General features: G+C 35.7%; 2 protein-coding genes across 2 annotated transcripts; both read left to right on the top strand.

The window, feature by feature from the left end:
• Positions 1 to 1,374: 1,374 nt before the first annotated feature.
• On the top strand, positions 1,375 to 4,145 carry LOC139889166 (uncharacterized). The gene is made up of 5 exons (XM_071872127.1): positions 1,375 to 1,428; positions 1,545 to 3,038; positions 3,230 to 3,362; positions 3,464 to 3,726; positions 3,825 to 4,145. Exons 1-5 carry the CDS (start codon positions 1,375 to 1,377, stop codon positions 4,020 to 4,022), a joined length of 2,142 nt encoding a protein of 713 aa, XP_071728228.1. The 3' UTR covers positions 4,023 to 4,145.
• Positions 4,146 to 5,700: 1,555 nt separating this feature from the next.
• On the top strand, positions 5,701 to 7,593 carry LOC139889167 (uncharacterized). The gene has a single exon (XM_071872128.1). It carries the CDS (start codon positions 5,701 to 5,703, stop codon positions 7,591 to 7,593), a length of 1,893 nt encoding a protein of 630 aa, XP_071728229.1.
• The last annotated feature ends 14,650 nt before the right edge of the window (positions 7,594 to 22,243 follow it).

A 22,243-nucleotide genomic window follows, 5' to 3' on the forward strand; every position in this document is an offset into this window, starting at 1 on the left:
TTGGTTAAGATCAATGACACAACTCATTATTGATTCTTGTGGACTAGAACGCGATAAAAATTCAACAACTATCTATGAAGATAATGCAGCTTGCATAGCACAAATGAAAGAAGGATATATCAAAAAACACATGTTCACAATATTGGCATGAGGCAAGATCAAAAGATGTAACGACTTAGCGATGTCTACTTGAGGGGGAGTCAACTATATGCTGCACTCTTTTTCCCTTGGCTAAAGTTTTTATCCCACTGGGTTTTTCTTTAGCAAGGTTTTTAACGAGGCAGTAACTTGTAGTTGATCTCTAGTGAAACAAAATTGTCGTCCAAGGGGGAGTGTTATAAGTCAAGTGTCATGGTGTAGTGGCCGACACTTTTGATAAAGTAAAATTTGGTGAATCAATATATTTGGTGAATCACGGATATTACTGTTCCACCCAACTGCACAGTGAATTATTGTACTATAAGTATGTTATCGATTGTAACCAGTAGGTACACCATTCTTGAATAAGAATCTACTATCTTCTTTCTTCTTTCATATTTCTTCAAAATAGGTATTACAAGTAGTTATAAACTACTAAATTATAACAATTCCTGTTTTTTGCCAAAAAAAAAAAAAAAAAAAAAAAGGGATGCATTTTGTACTTAAATTCCGAATTTAATGGAATAAAATCAATCGTTTCTGGTACAATTTCCCTCCTTTTGAATTTCAAAATTGTCCGTAAACCCACCTCCTAACGGGCCTAACGTAACTCTTTAAAATTAAACGGTAGAATTTTATTAATTTTAATTCCAAAATAACCAAAACCCCAAATCATCATCATCATCACTTTTTCATTCTGCAAAACGCACACACACTTCTTGATTTCAATTCAAAGCGCACACACATCGATGGAAGATAATCAAAATTCCAAAATCAAAATGAAAGAAATTCCAGTATTCACTGTACTAAAAAGCAATTCAATCCTCAAGAACATATATCTCTTACACAGTAAACAATCACCAAGTAATCAAGATTCTGACGATCAGATCTTGATTGTTGGACGCCACCCTGATTGCAACATTACTCTTGAACACCCAAGTATCAGCAGACACCATCTCCGTATCCACTCGAATCCGTCTACACGTTCGCTCTCTGTATTCGATCTATCATCAGGTAAAATTTAAAATCATCTGTTTATTCAATTATGGGAAATGGTTACTTATTTGGTTATTTGAATTTGTAGTTCATGGAACTTGGGTGTCTGGGAAGAGGATTGAACCAGGGGTTCATGTGGAATTAAAAGAGGGAGATACAATGAAACTGGGTGGTTCGAGTAGGGTTTACGAGTTGCATTGGGTTCCTGCGAGTCGTGCATTCGATGATGATGGACAGTTTATGTCTATGATGAACACAATTAAAGAAGGTGAAGAAGAAGAAGAAACAAATCAGGTGATTATGAGTTGCATTTACTGTTGTTACTTTTTACTTTGGGGTGATTATTTTGTGCCTGTAAGGTGTTCGATGAAATGCCTATTTACGTGTGAACTTTTTCTTGATTGCAATAGGACGAGGAACTTAAATATCACGTATCGGAAGATGAGTTGGAGCGTTCTGAGTTGTCATTATCCGACGTGATTCATCATGATTCGCCTGTTAAAAAGTTGGACTTATTGACGTCTTCTGATCCGGGCTGCTTAACGTTTTCGAGTGATGATACTGATGGTCTGAAAGCAGGCGATGGAGCTATATCTGTAATAGATGATTCTGATGGTCTGAACGCATCAGAGGTTCAGTCTGATTGGTCAAATGACAATATGAGATCTGAGTTGAAGGTGCTCAATCGCGAAACCGATAAAGACGGCCTGTTATTCTGTGATGACAAGGTTTTGATTAAGCCTACACATACTGTCTCAGAAACTATATCTGCAATTGAAGATTCAGTCAGCCTAAATAAATCAAAAGATGAGTTGAATTGGTTGGCGGATCATATGATAAACGAATTTGAGTTGCAAAACGATGGAATCGTTGAAGAAATTTCATTTTCCGAGCCAAATTTCTTGTTATCTGAATCAAAAGATGACATGAATTGGTTAAGGAATAATTTGAATCAAGAATTTGAGCTGCAAAATCACGAGATCATCAAAAACGATCCATTTTCTGAGCCGAACTGCTCAAAACCTTTATGTCATGATTCGCCTGTGAAGATATCGAACCTGTTGACATCTTCTGATCCAGATTGTTTGACTTCTTCATGTGATGATACCAAGATTGAATGCACAAGTCCATCTAATCTATCTGCAACAGAAGATTCTGATGGTCTGAACGATGAATTAAAGATGGCGAACCATGAAACTCATAAAGATGATACTGCTTTGTATCAGCCTTCACTTGTGTCAGAAACTACATCTAATATGCAGTATTCTGTCAACCTAAAGTTCTCAGAAGACGAGTTGAATTGGTTGATGGATAATTTGAGCAATGAATTTAAGATGCAAAATAATGGAAGCATCAATGAAGATCCATCTTCCGTGCTAAACTTTCCGTCATCTGAATCAGATGGGTCGGACTGGTTGAGAGATAATTTGAGCAACGAATTTGATCTTGAAATTAACGGGAGCATCAACGAAGATCCGTTTTCTGTGCTAAACAGCTCAAAGTCTTTCTGTGATGATACTGAGTTAGATCAATTGAGCCCACGAAATACGCCTGCTGAAAATATTACTGAATTGGAGATTTATACTCCAGACGAAGAGAACAAAGATCCTAATGCTTTTTCTGTAAAATCTTTGAAAGAAGGTCCGATGGAAGATGTTAGTAGTCCTGTTGTCAATAAAGAAAACAACAATATTAGTTTTTCAGAACAGTTAATAAACAGTGTAGATGAGAATTATAGTGAATTTCTTCATGGATCACTGAATGATGTAGAAAAGGTTGATCCGTTTGTCTATTGTGAAGAACAATTGTTTTCTTCATCAGAAAAAGAGATTAAAACAACACAACTGAAAACGGAAGGAAGCTGCTACCCTCAAACCGTTCAAAACGTCATTGATTCATCTCATGTAAGTTTTGTAACATATTATGATGATTAGATACTTTGCTTACTTCTCTTCGAGTGAATATTTATTATACCACTTTAACAGCAAAAAGTCAAGTATGATGATTTAAATAGACATAGCCAATTGCTCTCATTTGTATGTAATTATTATGTATTATACTTTAATTGAAAATGTTCATGCTATTTGATCTTTAGGACATACAGGGTGGAGAAAAGAAAAGATGGACCATGGTTGTGGATGCTAACAGCCTTTTACATGTGGAATCATTGAAGCGTTTAAAACTTCTGGAAGGCCTCAAAGGGACTCAGATTATCATACCCACAATTGGTAATAAGTCCTTTTTTTGTTAAAAATAAGCTGCACATAAAAGATTACCATGGTGTGGTTAAATAGGCTGACAATGTTCATTGATGTTTGATTAATTTCAGTCATAAGGGAACTCATGAACATACAGTGCCAAGATATTATATTGAAACGAAACGCAGAAAAGGTCTCGTTAGCATTGAAATGGATTGAAGAATGTATGGCTAGAACAAGATGGTGGATTCACATGGACGATGAAATCATTCGTTCATCCGATCTAGAATCTGAAGTCCTTGAAACTGCGATCCGTTTACGTACAGAAATTACAGATCGAAACATCATAATTCTTAGCAACAATCTCACGCTTAAGATCAAAGCCATGGCAGAAGTACATCCCCCATCACTCCATAAATTTTCGTTTTATTTATTTATTTTTTGCTCATAATTTTGTTGCAACCGTTACACTCATATTATCAAAATTTACAGGGAATTATGTGTGAAGGAGCAGAAGAATTTCATAGGAGTTTGGTTAATCCTTTTTCAGACAGGTTTATGTGGGTTGGGAGCATAGCCAGAGGACTTACTTGGTCCTCCATAAATGATGATATTCTGAGACAAAAATACTATGGGTTCGGTTTAAATGGGTCACGAGGACTAAAGGGTTTGAAGCTATTGGCGCATTGATATAATTTTTCGTTGAGAGGTTTAGTCAACTTGGCTAATTAGCTTTCGTTCTGCTAGTTTTAGTCATGTTAGTAGTGAAACTAGTATCATCGATTTCCACTTAAGCAGTCGGTATAGTATCAAAGCCCTTTCTTTGTACAAGTTTTAGATTGTTATATGAAGAAGATTGATCTATAATCTTTTGTTTGCTTTGCACCGTTGGTACCATCTTTATTTGTTTGGTTTCGGTTCCTTAAAAGGGTTTTACAATGCTTTCAAGATATGAGCCATTTGAGGACGTTTTGCTGGTTTTGGATTTAGGCAAGACTTGGCAACAATGGCTACAGCCCACACCTATAGTCCATTAGGTCTTCATCTATAACTAGAGATTGCTCAATGATACCAAGTCCACCAAAAACTTCCTGCCAGCACATACTTCAAATTATGGCTGCTCTTTTTGGTGGCTGGAGGTTGCGGTCGAGTTACAGGATTACCATCACAATTGTATAGAAACGTTCTGCAATCACTCAAATGCCTTTAGTCTGGGAGCCGAAGAAAGCAGTTATCTGAAGTGAAAGTTGTATTTCCAGTCCGGGTCCTCTAAACCTTCAAGATAGGCCTATTAACGAGAGGGCATACCAATCCCCTCATTTCATATCATATATCATATACCATACCGGCATGTCAATCCCCTCGTTTCATATCATATATCATATTCCATACAATTACATTACAATTACAATTACAATGATTACTTAAAATAAAAATAAAAAAAATTGCCCGTACGGAAGCATATAGTTACGAAATCCAGCATTTTGTTTTCTACAGGTCAATATATTTTACTTGACATTGCAAAGTAACAACTATCCCTTGTTAAAAGCAAAGTATATTCCATAAAGTATATGCAACCTAAATTGTCTTCTTGTTTTTTTTATCTTGCTTCTTGTTTTACCCTATGTCCCTATTCGTGTGGAAAAAATGTTTAGTACTTTTGATTTCAATATGACTTTTAATCCTTAAGCATATTATACAAAATATTATTCAGAGTTATCCGTAAAAAATTACTCCGTAGTATTAGGAAAAAAAAACCGTTGTAACTTGACCATATATCTCAATTAACAACTTTATAATATTTCGCTTATCCATTTTTTTCAATTAGTATTACAACTCCCCAACGTAAATATTCATTCTCATCTACAGAAATTCGTGCTAGGGTTGTTTCGTCTCGTGTTAAGGTGGTTGTTTTGTGATTTTCAGTCGTTGTATCTACTAGCTTATGGCTAGTTTATATAAATTTGATTGCCTTTATAGATTCTAAAGTATTGCTGAACGATTCAGAAATAAGTGTTGCATTGTTCCATTCAACTTCGATCAAACAACGCGTCACACTTGTATAAGGATATTCTTAAGGAATATTATTCAAAAAAGAGTAGAAAATTACATTGCTCAAGTAATATTCTGGTGTCAAGATTGGACGTCTTTTTCTTAATGTGTTTCATATCATAAATTTTGTTGGTTAGCATATTGTATTGTACGTGATTGCTGATCAAACGAGTTTTAATCTTATCAGAAAGATAATTAATTACTCTTTGGCTCTTTTACTTATGCATAAGATACATTTTAACCCCTTATTTGGTTTCCATATAAGAAGTAGCAAAACAAACATTTGTTTCATGCAACTTAACTAAAAGAAGAAGCAATGAGTTTTGAAAATTATGATCCATATTTCCCGGACCAACCGGTAGTTGATCAATACCTTCCGGTTTGGGCTAGTCTTCCCTCCTTTCGGTCCAAGCCAGCTTTCATTTGGGCCGAAGATGGTCCATCCGGTTCCTTAAAATGCTCTAGTCTCACTTATGAAGGGCTGAATACTTCCGTACACACGGTTTCCTCCCACCTGTCATCATCTTTTCAAAGAGGTGACACCCTCATCATCTTATGCTCCCCTGGGCTTCAGCTCGTTGAAATCCTATTTGGATTCCAACGAGCTGGACTTATGGGAGTGCCAATCATACCTCCAGATCCTAAGTTTTTGAACGACGATCATCGTCACCTTGTTCGTGTTTTGTCTCAAACACGACCAAAAGCGGCTATTGCAGACAAGAGTTATATTGAAAAGGTTCAACAATATATCAAACTTTCTCATACCGGAAATCCCCTTGATATTCTATTATGCAATCTTAAATGGATCTCTAGTGAAAGTCTTATTGAGAAAAATGCAATCTTGGACAACAACTCACAATCACCTTATCACGGTTGCAAGCCAGATGAGGTGTACTTAGTCCAGTACACCTCTGGTACAACCGGAATCCCGAAGCCTGTCTTGGTGACTACGGGATCAGCGGCTCATAACGTTAGAGTAGCTAGAAGATCCTATGATCTTCACCCAAATAGCATTATAACGTCATGGCTACCTCAATATCATGATTGTGGGCTTATGTTTCTCTTGCTAACTATCGTTTCAGGTGCTACTTGTGTGTTAACCTCACCAAATACATTCATCAAGCGCCCTAGGATTTGGCTAGAGTTGATAACCACTTTCAAAGCGACATGTACTCCGGTGCCTTCATTCACATTACCATTAGTTGTAAAAAGAGGTCAAGCTTTTGACAAAAAATTCCTCCCTATAAATCTAACCACAATGAAAAACTTAATAATAATAAACGAACCTATATATCACGAAGATATTATGCAGTTCGTGGAAGTGTTCAAACCTTTTGGTCTGAACACTTCCTCAATTAGCCCGTCCTACGGGCTAGCTGAGAATTGTACATTTGTCTCCACATCATGGAGATCTAAAGCGCAAGGAACTAATTTTCCTGTCCATAAGAGACTAATACCAAGTGCAAGACTAGATTACAATGAAGAAGATAATGAAGCGGATCGAATAAACTTAGTCATTGTTAATGAGGAAACAAATGAGCTAGTAGAAGATGGCTTTGAGGGCGAGATATGGATTGCTTGTTCTCCAAGTAATGCCTCCGGTTACTTGAGCCACCCTAATCTAACCAAAGAAGTATTTCAAAGCAGATTAGAAGGATGTTTCACCCATCAACACTTCGTTCGAACAGGTGACCGAGGGATCATCAAAAGCAGAGAAAGATTCCTCTTTGTGTTAGGACGATGTGCGGACATAATAAAATACGAAAATGGACTTGAAACTCACGCTCATTATCTTGAAACTGCGGCATATGAATCGTGTACAAGGTTTCTACGAGGAGGGTGTATCGCAGCTTTTAAGGTTCATGAGAACACGACAATCATTGTCGCGGAGATGCAAAAGAGTGATGAGAAGGATGGAAGTGTATTGAGGAGAATTTGTGAAATGATAAGAAATTTTGTGATGAAAAAAGAAGGTATTAAGGTAGAAATGGTTGCACTTGTGAAGAGTGGAAGTATACCCAAAACGACGTCGGGTAAAATACAACGGTGGCTTGCTAAAGATAGATTCATGTGGGGTAAAATGGAAGTGATGATCCAGATGAAATTTGACAAAGAAGATGAAAATGGTTCGAATAAATCCTTAGATAAAAAGCCGATGATAGATCGAAGTGTAAGCAAAAAGTTAATATTACATAGTAGTAACTTATGACTTTATTTATATGAATAATGAAAAGATTGGGGGTATATTTCTTATATGCTCAATAGATTATCTCGATGCACTTATAAAGCGTTTAAAATATTTTCATTTAAAAAAGTGAAATACATTTGGAATTTTATAATTGAATAATATACTCATTGCTCAATTGTCATATTACCTTTTTTTTTAAAGAAAGTAAAGTTTTATTATATCACTACTGTACATGCCTGCATACATGTCTGTACAAACACAAACGAAGTGTACAAACCGCAAGTAGACACTAACTCAACAATACTAATATCCCTACAAATACATAATGAGTTGTAGAGGAGACGACCCAATTATACTTGAATTATACAATATTAATCCCAGGGTTTTGTTAGCCATAGTTGCTAATCGATCTTTATGGACTTTATTCTTCTCGAAATTCAATCAAATGAAATAGTTTGAATCCCGTTGATAGCCATTGGAACAGTTAAGCTTTTATCACGAAACACTTTGTTGTTTGGGTTCTTCCATATTAAATACGCACAAGACCATTTCACCGCCCGCCATATTGTTTTACTGTAGTGACCCGAACTTTTCCATGTTTATATATATTAATTGAGATTGATGTTTACATGATTAAATGTTTCCAACATGTTAAGCAATCAAACTTGTTAAGACTTGATTAATTGAAATAGGTTTCATATAGACAATTGACCACCCAAGTTGACCGGTGATTCACGAACGTTAAAACTTGTAAAAAAAAAACTATATGATGACATATATATGGTTATATATATAGTTAACATGATATTATGATAAGTAAACATATCATTAATTATATTAACAATGAACTACATATGTAAAAACAAGACTACTAACTTAATGATTTTGAAACGAGACATATATGTAACGTTTATCGTTGTAACGACATTTAATGTATATATATCATATTAAGAGATATTCGTACATTATAATATCATGATAATATAATAATTTAAAATCTCTTTTGATATTATAAACATTGGGTTAACAACATTTAACAAGATCGTTAACCTAAAGGTTTCAAAACAACACTTACATGTAACGACTAACGATGACTTAACGACTCAGTTAAAATGTATATACATGTAGTGTTTTAATATGTATTTATACACTTTTGAAAGACTTCAATACACTTATCAAAATACTTCTACTTAACAAAAATGCTTACAATTACATTCTCGTTCAGTTTCATCAACAATTCTACTCGTATGCACCCGTATTCGTACTCGTACAATACACAGCTTTTAGATGTATGTACTATTGGTATATACACTCCAATGATCAGCTCTTAGCAGCCCATGTGAGTCACCTAACACATGTGGGAACCATCATTTGGAAACTAGCATGAAATATCTCATAAGATTACAAAAATATGAGTAATCATTCATGACTTATTTACATGAAAACAAAATTACATATCCTTTATATCTAATCCATACACCAACGACCAAAAACACCTACAAACACTTTCATTCTTCAATTTTATTCATCTAATTGAACTCTCTCAAGTTCTATCTTCAAGTTCTAAGTGTTCTTCATAAATTCCAAAAGTTCTAGTTTCATAAAATCAAGAATACTTTCAAGTTTGCTAGCTCACTTCCAATCTTGTAAGGTGATCATCCAACCTCAAGAAATCTTTGTTTCTTACAGTAGGTTATCATTCTAATACAAGGTAATAATCATATTCAAACTTTGGTTCAATTTCTATAACTATAACAATCTTATTTCAAGTGATGATCTTACTTGAACTTGTTTTCGTGTCATGATTTTGCTTCAAGAACTTTGAGCCATCCAAGGATCCATTGAAGCTAGATCCATTTTTCTCTTTTCCAGTAGGTTCATCCAAGGAACTTAAGGTAGTAATGATGTTCATAACATCATTCGATTCATACATATAAAGCTATCTTATTCGAAGGTTTAAACTTGTAATCACTAGAACATAGTTTAGTTAATTCTAAACTTGTTCGCAAACAAAAGTTAATCCTTCTAACTTGACTTTTAAAATCAACTAAACACATGTTCTATATCTATATGATATGCTAACTTAATGATTTAAAACCTGGAAACACGAAAAACACCGTAAAACCGGATTTACGCCGTCGTAGTAACACCGCGGGCTGTTTTGGGTTAGTTAATTAAAAACTATGATAAACTTTGATTTAAAAGTTGTTATTCTGAGAAAATGATTTTTATTATGAACATGAAACTATATCCAAAAATTATGGTTAAACTCAAAGTGGAAGTATGTTTTCTAAAATGGTCATCTAGACGTCGTTCTTTCGACTGAAATGACTACCTTTACAAAAACGACTTGTAACTTATTTTTCCGACTAGAAACCTATACTTTTTTTGTTTAGATTCATAAAATAGAGTTCAATATGAAACCATAGCAATTTGATTCACTCAAAACGGATTTAAAATGAAGAAGTTATGGGTAAAACAAGATTGGATAATTTTTCTCATTTTAGCTACGTGAAAATTGGTAACAAATCTATTCCAACCATAACTTAATCAACTTGTATTATATATTATGTAATCTTGAGATACCATAGACACGTATACAATGTTTCGACCTATCATGTCGACACATCTATATATATTTCGGAACAACCATAGACACTCTATATGTGAATGTTGGAGTTAGCTATACAGGGTTGAGGTTGATTCCAAAATATATATAGTTTGAGTTGTGATCAATACTGAGATACGTATACACTGGGTCGTGGATTGATTCAAGATAATATTTATCGATTTATTTCTGTACATCTAACTGTGGACAACTAGTTGTAGGTTACTAACGAGGACAGCTGACTTAATAAACTTAAAACATCAAAATATATTAAAAGTGTTGTAAATATATTTTGAACATACTTTGATATATATGTATATATTGTTATAGGTTCGTGAATCAACCAGTGGCCAAGTCTTACTTCCCGACGAAGTAAAAATCTGTGAAAGTGAGTTATAGTCCCACTTTTAAAATCTAATATTTTTGGGATGAGAATACATGCAGGTTTTATAAATGATTTACAAAATAGACACAAGTACGTGAAACTACATTCTATGGTTGAATTATCGAAATCGAATATGCCCCTTTTTATTAAGTCTGGTAATCTAAGAATTAGGGAACAGACACCCTAATTGACGCGAATCCTAAAGATAGATCTATTGGGCCTAACAAACCCCATCCAAAGTACCGGATGCTTTAGTACTTCGAAATTTATATCATATCCGAAGGGTGTCCCGGAATGATGGGGATATTCTTATATATGCATCTTGTTATTGTCGGTTACCAGGTGTTCACCATATGAATGATTTTTATCTCTATGTATGGGATGTGTATTGAAATATGAAATCTTGTGGTCTATTGTTACCATTTGATATATATAGGTTAAACCTATAACTCACCAACATTTTTGTTGACGTTTTAAGCATGTTTATTCTCAGGTGATTATTAAGAGCTTCCGCTGTCGCATACTTAAATAAGGACAAGATTTGGAGTCCATGCTTGTATGATATTGTGTAAAAACTGCATTCAAGAAACTTATTTTGTTGTAACATATTTGTATTGTAAACCATTATGTAATGGTCGTGTGTAAACAGGATATTTTAGATTATCATTATTTGATAATCTACGTAAAGCTTTTTAAACCTTTATTGATGAAATAAAGGTTATGGTTTGTTTAAAAATGAATGCAGTCTTTGAAAAACGTCTCATATAGAGGTCAAAACCTCGCAACGAAATCAATTAATATGGAACGTTTTTAATCAATAAGAACGGGACATTTCAGTTGGTATCCGAGCGTTGGTCTTAGAGAACCAGAAAATTTGCATTAGTGTGTCTTATCGAGTTTGTTAGGATGCATTAGTGAGTCTGGACTTCGACCGTGTTTTCTTTAAAAATGATTGCTTAACATTTTTGTTGGAAACTATATATTTTTAACATATGAATATTATGTGATATATTAATCTCTTAACGTGTTTGATATTATGTGATAGATGTCTACCTCTAGAACAAGTCCCATTGACTCACCTAATAATAACGAAGAGTCAAATGTAAATTGGAATGATTTGTGGACTGATTCACAAGTTCCCGAAGAGGAACCGGAAGAAGAGTCGGAACCGGAAGAAGAATCGGAACCGGAAGAAGAATCGGAACCGGATGAAGAAATAGAACCGGTGGGGGAAATAATAAAACGGTTAAGTAAAAGAAAATCCTCAACCAACCGACCAAAGTTAATTATGGTCAATGGTGTTTCCGCCAAGGAAGCAAAATATTGGGAGGATTACCAATTCTCCGATGAATCGGATTCCGACGAGAATTCCGATGATGTTATAGAAATTACCCCAACTGAATTTAAAAAGGCAAAAGAAAATAATAAGGGAAAGGGCATAAAAATAGAGAAATCTAATTCCAACCCCGATGAACTTTATATGTATCGTCAACCCCCGAAGTCCTTAAGTTGTAACAATGACCCGGGAACCTCTAAACCACCAGGTTTTTCTAAACCAATGTGGACAACGACGGCTCGTATTAGGGGAACATCATATATCCCTAGAAACTTGGCAAAACGAACCAAAACCGAAGAAGAAGAAACGAGCGAGTCGGAATAAGATAGTTGTATTCGTGTGGTGTAATATATGGAATATAGTGTTCTTATGCTTTATGATATATGTAAAAATTGCTTGTATTAATAAGTATTTTTTTATGAATCTAACTCTTGTCTATTTTACAGTTTAAAAACACAAAATGGATAGACAACCCAATATTTTAAGAGACCTACCCGGAGACATGATTGATGAAATCTTGTCTAGAGTCGGCCAGAATTCTTCGGCACAACTATTTAAGGCGAGATCAGTTTGTAAGACATTCGAAGAACGTTCCAAGAATGTCTTGGTTTATAAGAGACTTTCGTTTGAAAGATGGGGGATATCACATTGGGAAACCCATAAGTTACGATGTGTTTACTTTGACGCATATATTGCGGGGAACCCAAATGCTATTTTACGCAACGGGTTAAGAAATTATTTTTACTCAATATATCCGAATATTGGACTTCGTGATTTAGAAAAAGCGGCTAACATGCAACATAAAGAAGCATGTTATGCTTACGGATTAGTAATGTTCGCTTCTCACCAAAGTGAGAACAAGAACATCGGGCTACAACTATTAAACAAAACGTTTCCACAAGTGACGGAGTCGGTAATTGGGGTAAGAAATGAGGTTTTTAGATTATTACGGGACTGTTGGACATTACGTAACCCTCGTCCCTTTGATGACGTTACAACACGCTGTCTTATCAACGGCCATAACGGTTATGTTGCACAAGACCAAGGATGGGAAGTAGTCCTAGTAAAACCAGAATGCATGACTTGTTTCTGGACGTATGAATTATGTGTCTTTATTGCCTTTGCTGAACGACTTGTGTACTAGCTAGAATTGTCTTCACAACTATCTTGTATCAAAGTTATTGTGTGCTATATTTCATGCTTTATGTAAAATAAGCGGTATTGTAAGTTTGTAAAATATTGTATAAAAGTTTGAACGCGAAATATTATTATAATCAGTTTTTCATATAGAATTGTAGTAGTTGAATTGTATATTAGCTACTAAGTATGAACTTAACGGGTAGGTACTACCCGAATTTAAACTTATAAAACGCTAATATGAAGAAAAAGCTTTTATAAATGAGTTCATATTATGCTACGAAATACTATTAACTACTCTTAATATTCTGTATGATTAACTTGTTCCATTTAACTATTTTGAAGGAAATGGCACCGACTACTCGACACACCGTGAATATGAATGAAGAGGAATTCCGTACTTTTCTAGCTTCAAACATAGCCGCAGTACAGGCTGCGCTACATACCAACAATAACCTTGGATCTAGCAGTACAGGAAATCGTGTAGGATGCACCTACAAAGAATTCACTGCCTGCAAACCTTTGGAATTTGATGGAACCGAAGGACCGATCGGATTGAAACGGTGGACCGAGAAGGTTGAATCGGTGTTTGCCATAAGTAAGTGTACTGAAGAGGACAAAGTGAAGTACGCTACGCATACCTTCACAGGTTCTGCGTTAACATGGTGGAATACCTATCTAGAGCAAGTGGGACAAGATGATGCGTACGCACTACCGTGGTCAGCATTTAAGCACTTGATGAACGAGAAGTACCGTCCCAGAACCGAGGTCAATAAGCTCAAGACAGAACTTAGAGGGTTACGAACCCAAGGATTTGATATTACCACGTACAAAAGACGATTCACAGAATTGTGCCTATTGTGTCCGGGAGCATTCGAAGATGAGGAAGAGAAGATCGACGCATTTGTGAAAGGATTACCGGAAAGAATCCAAGAAGATATAAGTTCACACGAGCCCGCCTCCATACAACAGGCATGTAGAATGGCTCACAAACTAGTGAACCAGATTGAAGAAAGAATTAAAGAACAGACTGCTGAAGAGGCCAATGTGAAGCAAGTCAAAAGAAAGTGGGAGGAAAACGGTGATAAGAATCACCAATACAACAACAACAACAATTACAACAATAATCGCAACAATTATCCCAACAATCGCAACATCAATCGCAACTACAACAAACGGCCCAACAACAACAACAACAACAACAACAACAACAACAGCAACTACAACAATCATCCCAACAACAATAATAACCGCAACAACAACAACAATCAGAAGCAACTATGCCAAAGGTGTGAAAAGAATCACTCGGGGTTCTGCACCAAATTTTGCAACAAGTGTAAAAGAAATGGTCATAGCGCGGCGAAGTGTGAGGTCTACGGACCAGGGGTTAATAGAACGAAAGGAACAAATGGTGTCGGAACGAGTAATGGCGGAGCAAGTGGTGTCGGAGCAAGTTATGCCAATGTAGTTTGTTATAAATGTGGAAAACCAGGCCACATTATTAGAAATTGCCCGAACCAGGAGAACACGAATGGACAAGGCCGTGGAAGAGTTTTCAATATTAATGCGGTAGAGGCACAGGAAGACCCGGAGCTTGTTACGGGTACGTTTCTTATTGACAATAAATCTGCTTACGTTTTATTTGATTCGGGTGCGGATAGAAGCTATATGAGTAGAGATTTTTGTGCTAAATTAAGTTGTCCATTGACGCCTTTGGATAGTAAATTTTTACTCGAATTAGCAAATGGTAAATTAATTTCAGCAGATAATATATGTCGGAATCGAGAAATTAAACTGGTTAGCGAAACATTTAAGATTGATTTGATACCAGTAGAGTTAGGGAGTTTTGATGTGATAATCGGTATGGACTGGTTGAAAGAAGTGAAAGCGGAGATCGTTTGTTACAAAAATGCAATTCGCATTATACGAGAAAAAGGAAAACCCTTAATGGTGTACGGAGAAAAGGGCAACACGAAGCTACATCTTATTAGTAATTTGAAGGCACAAAAACTAATAAGAAAAGGTTGCTATGCTGTTCTAGCACACGTCGAGAAAGTACAAACTGAAGAAAAGTGCATCAATGATGTTCCCATTGCAAAAGAATTTCCCGATGTATTTCCGAAAGAATTACCGGGATTACCACCACATCGATCCGTTGAATTTCAAATAGATCTTGTACCAGGAGCTGCACCAATAGCTCGTGCTCCTTACAGACTCGCACCCAGCGAGATGAAAGAACTGCAAAGCCAATTACAAGAACTTTTAGAGCGTGGTTTCATTCGACCAAGCACATCACCGTGGGGAGCTCCTGTTTTGTTTGTCAAGAAGAAAGATGGTACATTCAGGTTGTGTATCGACTACCGAGAGTTGAACAAACTTACCATCAAGAACCGCTACCCACTACCGAGAATCGACGACTTATTTGATCAACTACAAGGCTCGTCTGTTTATTCAAAGATTGACTTACGTTCCGGGTATCATCAAATGCGGGTGAAAGAAGATGATATTCCAAAGACTGCTTTCAGAACACGTTACGGTCATTACGAGTTTATGGTCATGCCGTTTGGTTTAACTAATGCACCAGCTGTGTTCATGGACCTTATGAACCGAGTGTGTGGACCATACCTTGACAAGTTTGTCATTGTTTTCATTGATGACATACTTATTTACTCAAAGAATGACCAAGAACACGGTGAACATTTGAGAAAGGTGTTAGAAGTATTGAGGAAGGAAGAATTGTACGCTAAGTTTTCAAAGTGTGCATTTTGGTTGGAAGAAGTTCAATTCCTCGGTCACATAGTGAACAAAGAAGGTATTAAGGTGGATCCGGCAAAGATAGAAACTGTTGAAAAGTGGGAAACCCCGAAAACTCCGAAACACATACGCCAGTTTTTAGGACTAGCTGGTTACTACAGAAGGTTCATCCAAGACTTTTCCAGAATAGCAAAATCCTTGACTGCATTAACGCATAAAGGGAAGAAATTTGAATGGAATGATGAACAAGAGAAAGCGTTTCAGTTATTGAAGAAAAAGCTAACTACGGCACCTATATTGTCATTGCCTGAAGGGAATGATGATTTTGTGATTTATTGTGACGCATCAAAGCAAGGTCTCGGTTGTGTATTAATGCAACGAACGAAGGTGATTGCTTATGCGTCTAGACAATTGAAGATTCACGAACAAAATTATACGACGCATGATTTGGAATTAGGCGCGGTTGTTTTTGCATTAAAGACTTGGAGGCACTACTTATATGGGGTCAAAAGTATTATATATACCGACCACAAAAGTCTTCAACACATATTTAATCAGAAACAACTGAATATGAGGCAGCGTAGGTGGATTGAATTATTGAATGATTACGATTTTGAGATTCGTTACCACCCGGGGAAGGCAAATGTGGTAGCCGATGCCTTGAGCAGGAAGGATAGAGAACCCATTCGAGTAAAATCTATGAATATAATGATTCATAATAACATTACTACTCAAATAAAGGAGGCGCAACAAGGAGTTTTAAAAGAGGGAAATTTAAAGGATGAAATACCCAAAGGATCGGAGAAGCATCTTAATATTCGGGAAGACGGAACCCGGTATAGGGCTGAAAGGATTTGGGTACCAAAATTTGGAGATATGAGAGAAATGGTACTTAGAGAAGCTCATAAAACCAGATACTCAATACATCCTGGAACGGGGAAGATGTACAAGGATCTCAAGAAACATTTTTGGTGGCCGGGTATGAAAGCCGATGTTGCTAAATACGTAGGAGAATGTTTGACGTGTTCTAAGATCAAAGCTGAGCATCAGAAACCATCAGGTCTACTTCAACAACCCGAAATCCCGGAATGGAAATGGGAAAACATTACCATGGATTTCATCACTAAATTGCCAAGGACTGCAAGTGGTTTTGATACTATTTGGGTAATAGTTGATCGTCTCACCAAATCAGCACACTTCCTACCAATAAGAGAAGATGACAAGATGGAGAAGTTAGCACGACTGTATTTGAAGGAAGTCGTCTCCAGACATGGAATACCAATCTCTATTATCTCTGATAGGGATGGCAGATTTATTTCAAGATTCTGGCAGACATTACAGCAAGCATTAGGAACTCGTCTAGACATGAGTACTGCCTATCATCCACAAACTGATGGGCAGAGCGAAAGGACGATACAAACGCTTGAAGACATGCTACGAGCATGTGTTATTGATTTCGGAAACAGTTGGGATCGACATCTACCGTTAGCAGAATTTTCCTACAACAACAACTACCATTCAAGCATTGAGATGGCGCCGTTTGAAGCACTTTATGGTAGAAAGTGCAGGTCTCCGATTTGTTGGAGTGAGGTGGGGGATAGACAGATTACGGGTCCGGAGATTATACAAGAAACTACCGAGAAGATCATCCAAATTCAACAACGGTTGAAAACCGCCCAAAGTTGACAAAAGAGCTACGCTGACATTAAAAGAAAAGATATAGAATTTGAAATTGGAGAGATGGTCATGCTTAAAGTTTCACCTTGGAAAGGCGTTGTTCGATTTGGTAAACGAGGGAAATTAAATCCAAGGTATATTGGACCATTCAAGATTATTGATCGTGTCGGACCAGTAGCTTACCGACTTGAGTTACCTCAACAACTCGCGGCTGTACATAACACTTTCCACGTCTCGAATTTGAAGAAATGTTTTGCTAAAGAAGATCTCACTATTCCGTTAGATGAAATCCAAATCAACGAAAAACTCCAATTCATCGAAGAACCCGTCGAAATAATGGATCGTGAGGTTAAAAGACTTAAGCAAAACAAGATACCAATTGTTAAGGTTCGATGGAATGCTCGTAGAGGACCCGAGTTCACTTGGGAGCGTGAAGATCAGATGAAGAAGAAATACCCGCATCTATTTCCAGAAGATTCGTCAACACCTTCAACAGCTTAAAATTTCGGGACGAAATTTATTTAACGGGTAGGTACTGTAGTGACCCGAACTTTTCCATGTTTATATATATTAATTGAGATTGATGTTTACATGATTAAATGTTTCCAACATGTTAAGCAATCAAACTTGTTAAGACTTGATTAATTGAAATAGGTTTCATATAGACAATTGACCACCCAAGTTGACCGGTGATTCACGAACGTTAAAACTTGTAAAAAAAAACTATATGATGACATATATATGGTTATATATATAGTTAACATGATATTATGATAAGTAAACATATCATTAATTATATTAACAATGAACTACATATGTAAAAACAAGACTACTAACTTAATGATTTTGAAACGAGACATATATGTAACGTTTATCGTTGTAACGACATTTAATGTATATATATCATATTAAGAGATATTCGTACATTATAATATCATGATAATATAATAATTTAAAATCTCTTTTGATATTATAAACATTGGGTTAACAACATTTAACAAGATCGTTAACCTAAAGGTTTCAAAACAACACTTACATGTAACGACTAACGATGACTTAACGACTCAGTTAAAATGTATATACATGTAGTGTTTTAATATGTATTTATACACTTTTGAAAGACTTCAATACACTTATCAAAATACTTCTACTTAACAAAAATGCTTACAATTACATTCTCGTTCAGTTTCATCAACAATTCTACTCGTATGCACCCGTATTCGTACTCGTACAATACACAGCTTTTAGATGTATGTACTATTGGTATATACACTCCAATGATCAGCTCTTAGCAGCCCATGTGAGTCACCTAACACATGTGGGAACCATCATTTGGAAACTAGCATGAAATATCTCATAAGATTACAAAAATATGAGTAATCATTCATGACTTATTTACATGAAAACAAAATTACATATCCTTTATATCTAATCCATACACCAACGACCAAAAACACCTACAAACACTTTCATTCTTCAATTTTATTCATCTAATTGAACTCTCTCAAGTTCTATCTTCAAGTTCTAAGTGTTCTTCATAAATTCCAAAAGTTCTAGTTTCATAAAATCAAGAATACTTTCAAGTTTGCTAGCTCACTTCCAATCTTGTAAGGTGATCATCCAACCTCAAGAAATCTTTGTTTCTTACAGTAGGTTATCATTCTAATACAAGGTAATAATCATATTCAAACTTTGGTTCAATTTCTATAACTATAACAATCTTATTTCAAGTGATGATCTTACTTGAACTTGTTTTCGTGTCATGATTTTGCTTCAAGAACTTTGAGCCATCCAAGGATCCATTGAAGCTAGATCCATTTTTCTCTTTTCCAGTAGGTTCATCCAAGGAACTTAAGGTAGTAATGATGTTCATAACATCATTCGATTCATACATATAAAGCTATCTTATTCGAAGGTTTAAACTTGTAATCACTAGAACATAGTTTAGTTAATTCTAAACTTGTTCGCAAACAAAAGTTAATCCTTCTAACTTGACTTTTAAAATCAACTAAACACATGTTCTATATCTATATGATATGCTAACTTAATGATTTAAAACCTGGAAACACGAAAAACACCGTAAAACCGGATTTACGCCGTCGTAGTAACACCGCGGGCTGTTTTGGGTTAGTTAATTAAAAACTATGATAAACTTTGATTTAAAAGTTGTTATTCTGAGAAAATGATTTTTATTATGAACATGAAACTATATCCAAAAATTATGGTTAAACTCAAAGTGGAAGTATGTTTTCTAAAATGGTCATCTAGACGTCGTTCTTTCGACTGAAATGACTACCTTTACAAAAACGACTTGTAACTTATTTTTCCGACTAGAAACCTATACTTTTTTTGTTTAGATTCATAAAATAGAGTTCAATATGAAACCATAGCAATTTGATTCACTCAAAACGGATTTAAAATGAAGAAGTTATGGGTAAAACAAGATTGGATAATTTTTCTCATTTTAGCTACGTGAAAATTGGTAACAAATCTATTCCAACCATAACTTAATCAACTTGTATTATATATTATGTAATCTTGAGATACCATAGACACGTATACAATGTTTCGACCTATCATGTCGACACATCTATATATATTTCGGAACAACCATAGACACTCTATATGTGAATGTTGGAGTTAGCTATACAGGGTTGAGGTTGATTCCAAAATATATATAGTTTGAGTTGTGATCAATACTGAGATACGTATACACTGGGTCGTGGATTGATTCAAGATAATATTTATCGATTTATTTCTGTACATCTAACTGTGGACAACTAGTTGTAGGTTACTAACGAGGACAGCTGACTTAATAAACTTAAAACATCAAAATATATTAAAAGTGTTGTAAATATATTTTGAACATACTTTGATATATATGTATATATTGTTATAGGTTCGTGAATCAACCAGTGGCCAAGTCTTACTTCCCGACGAAGTAAAAATCTGTGAAAGTGAGTTATAGTCCCACTTTTAAAATCTAATATTTTTGGGATGAGAATACATGCAGGTTTTATAAATGATTTACAAAATAGACACAAGTACGTGAAACTACATTCTATGGTTGAATTATCGAAATCGAATATGCCCCTTTTTATTAAGTCTGGTAATCTAAGAATTAGGGAACAGACACCCTAATTGACGCGAATCCTAAAGATAGATCTATTGGGCCTAACAAACCCCATCCAAAGTACCGGATGCTTTAGTACTTCGAAATTTATATCATATCCGAAGGGTGTCCCGGAATGATGGGGATATTCTTATATATGCATCTTGTTATTGTCGGTTACCAGGTGTTCACCATATGAATGATTTTTATCTCTATGTATGGGATGTGTATTGAAATATGAAATCTTGTGGTCTATTGTTACGATTTGATATATATAGGTTAAACCTATAACTCACCAACATTTTTGTTGACGTTTTAAGCATGTTTATTCTCAGGTGATTATTAAGAGCTTCCGCTGTCGCATACTTAAATAAGGACAAGATTTGGAGTCCATGCTTGTATGATATTGTGTAAAAACTGCATTCAAGAAACTTATTTTGTTGTAACATATTTGTATTGTAAACCATTATGTAATGGTCGTGTGTAAACAGGATATTTTAGATTATCATTATTTGATAATCTACGTAAAGCTTTTTAAACCTTTATTGATGAAATAAAGGTTATGGTTTGTTTAAAAATGAATGCAGTCTTTGAAAAACGTCTCATATAGAGGTCAAAACCTCGCAACGAAATCAATTAATATGGAACGTTTTTAATCAATAAGAACGGGACATTTCATTTACCACGATCAGACAATTGTTGTGATGTGTTACCTCGAAGAATTTCATTCATACTGAGTTTTGTGAAGCACATAAAGTTCAACCACTTGAATACCCAAACCCAGATCTCCATTGAGTGTTTGCAAAAGATTAATGCATGTTCGGTTGTCTCCAAGTCGACATCGCATATAGGACATCGCACACTATTCAAGTCTATTCCTCTCTTATCCAACTCGATTCTTACAAGAAGCCTTTTCCTCAATGCTCTCCAAACGAACACTTCAACTTTCTTTGGAACTAGATTGTTGAGCTCAGTTTTCTGATCCGAAACATATTGTGAAAGTACCTTTTCCTGAATGATTGATGCTAGTTTTTTGACCAAAAGTATATAATGATACGCATACCCGATTGACTCGTGTTGTGCATCACACTTGCACCATGTGTATATCCTCCGCGCTATAGCACTTCTGGCCCAAGTAAATGTGCGCTAGAGGGCACCATTTTGACGATGGTGTGCTGCATAAGGGTGACATGTCCTGTACTTGCCACGATCTATGTACAAGGGCCGACAGCCAGCGAAAAAGGTGATAGTACTGTTCCCTGGTCCCCTCCATGAAATAACCGGGTAGTGCAGACAAGAAAGCAACATGGAACACGTGGCTCCAATGAACGGACATCACTGTAGCTATAAATAACGAACTCGAATCACAAGGCAAGGGGTTGGTCTATTTTGGGAAGTTACACACATACTATTTTTAGTATCCACGTACAGACCAGTCGCGCTATTTACATAGCGCCTCCTTATACCCGCGCTACCGGAATTATACCCGCACTACCGGGCTCATAGCACTACACTAGACATCCTTGATATACAGGTAACATTCCTTGAACATAAACCCTATTCCCGATGTGAGCCATCTATGACCGGACTATCCGCCGATGGTGGGTCTACGTTTAACCACCCTGTTGAGATCCTCATCTTGCAAGGGGTTATTCACGGTAC

This window comes from Rutidosis leptorrhynchoides, chromosome 2 (assembly GCF_046630445.1).
Source record: "Rutidosis leptorrhynchoides isolate AG116_Rl617_1_P2 chromosome 2, CSIRO_AGI_Rlap_v1, whole genome shotgun sequence".
Lineage (NCBI taxonomy): Eukaryota > Viridiplantae > Streptophyta > Magnoliopsida > Asterales > Asteraceae > Rutidosis > Rutidosis leptorrhynchoides.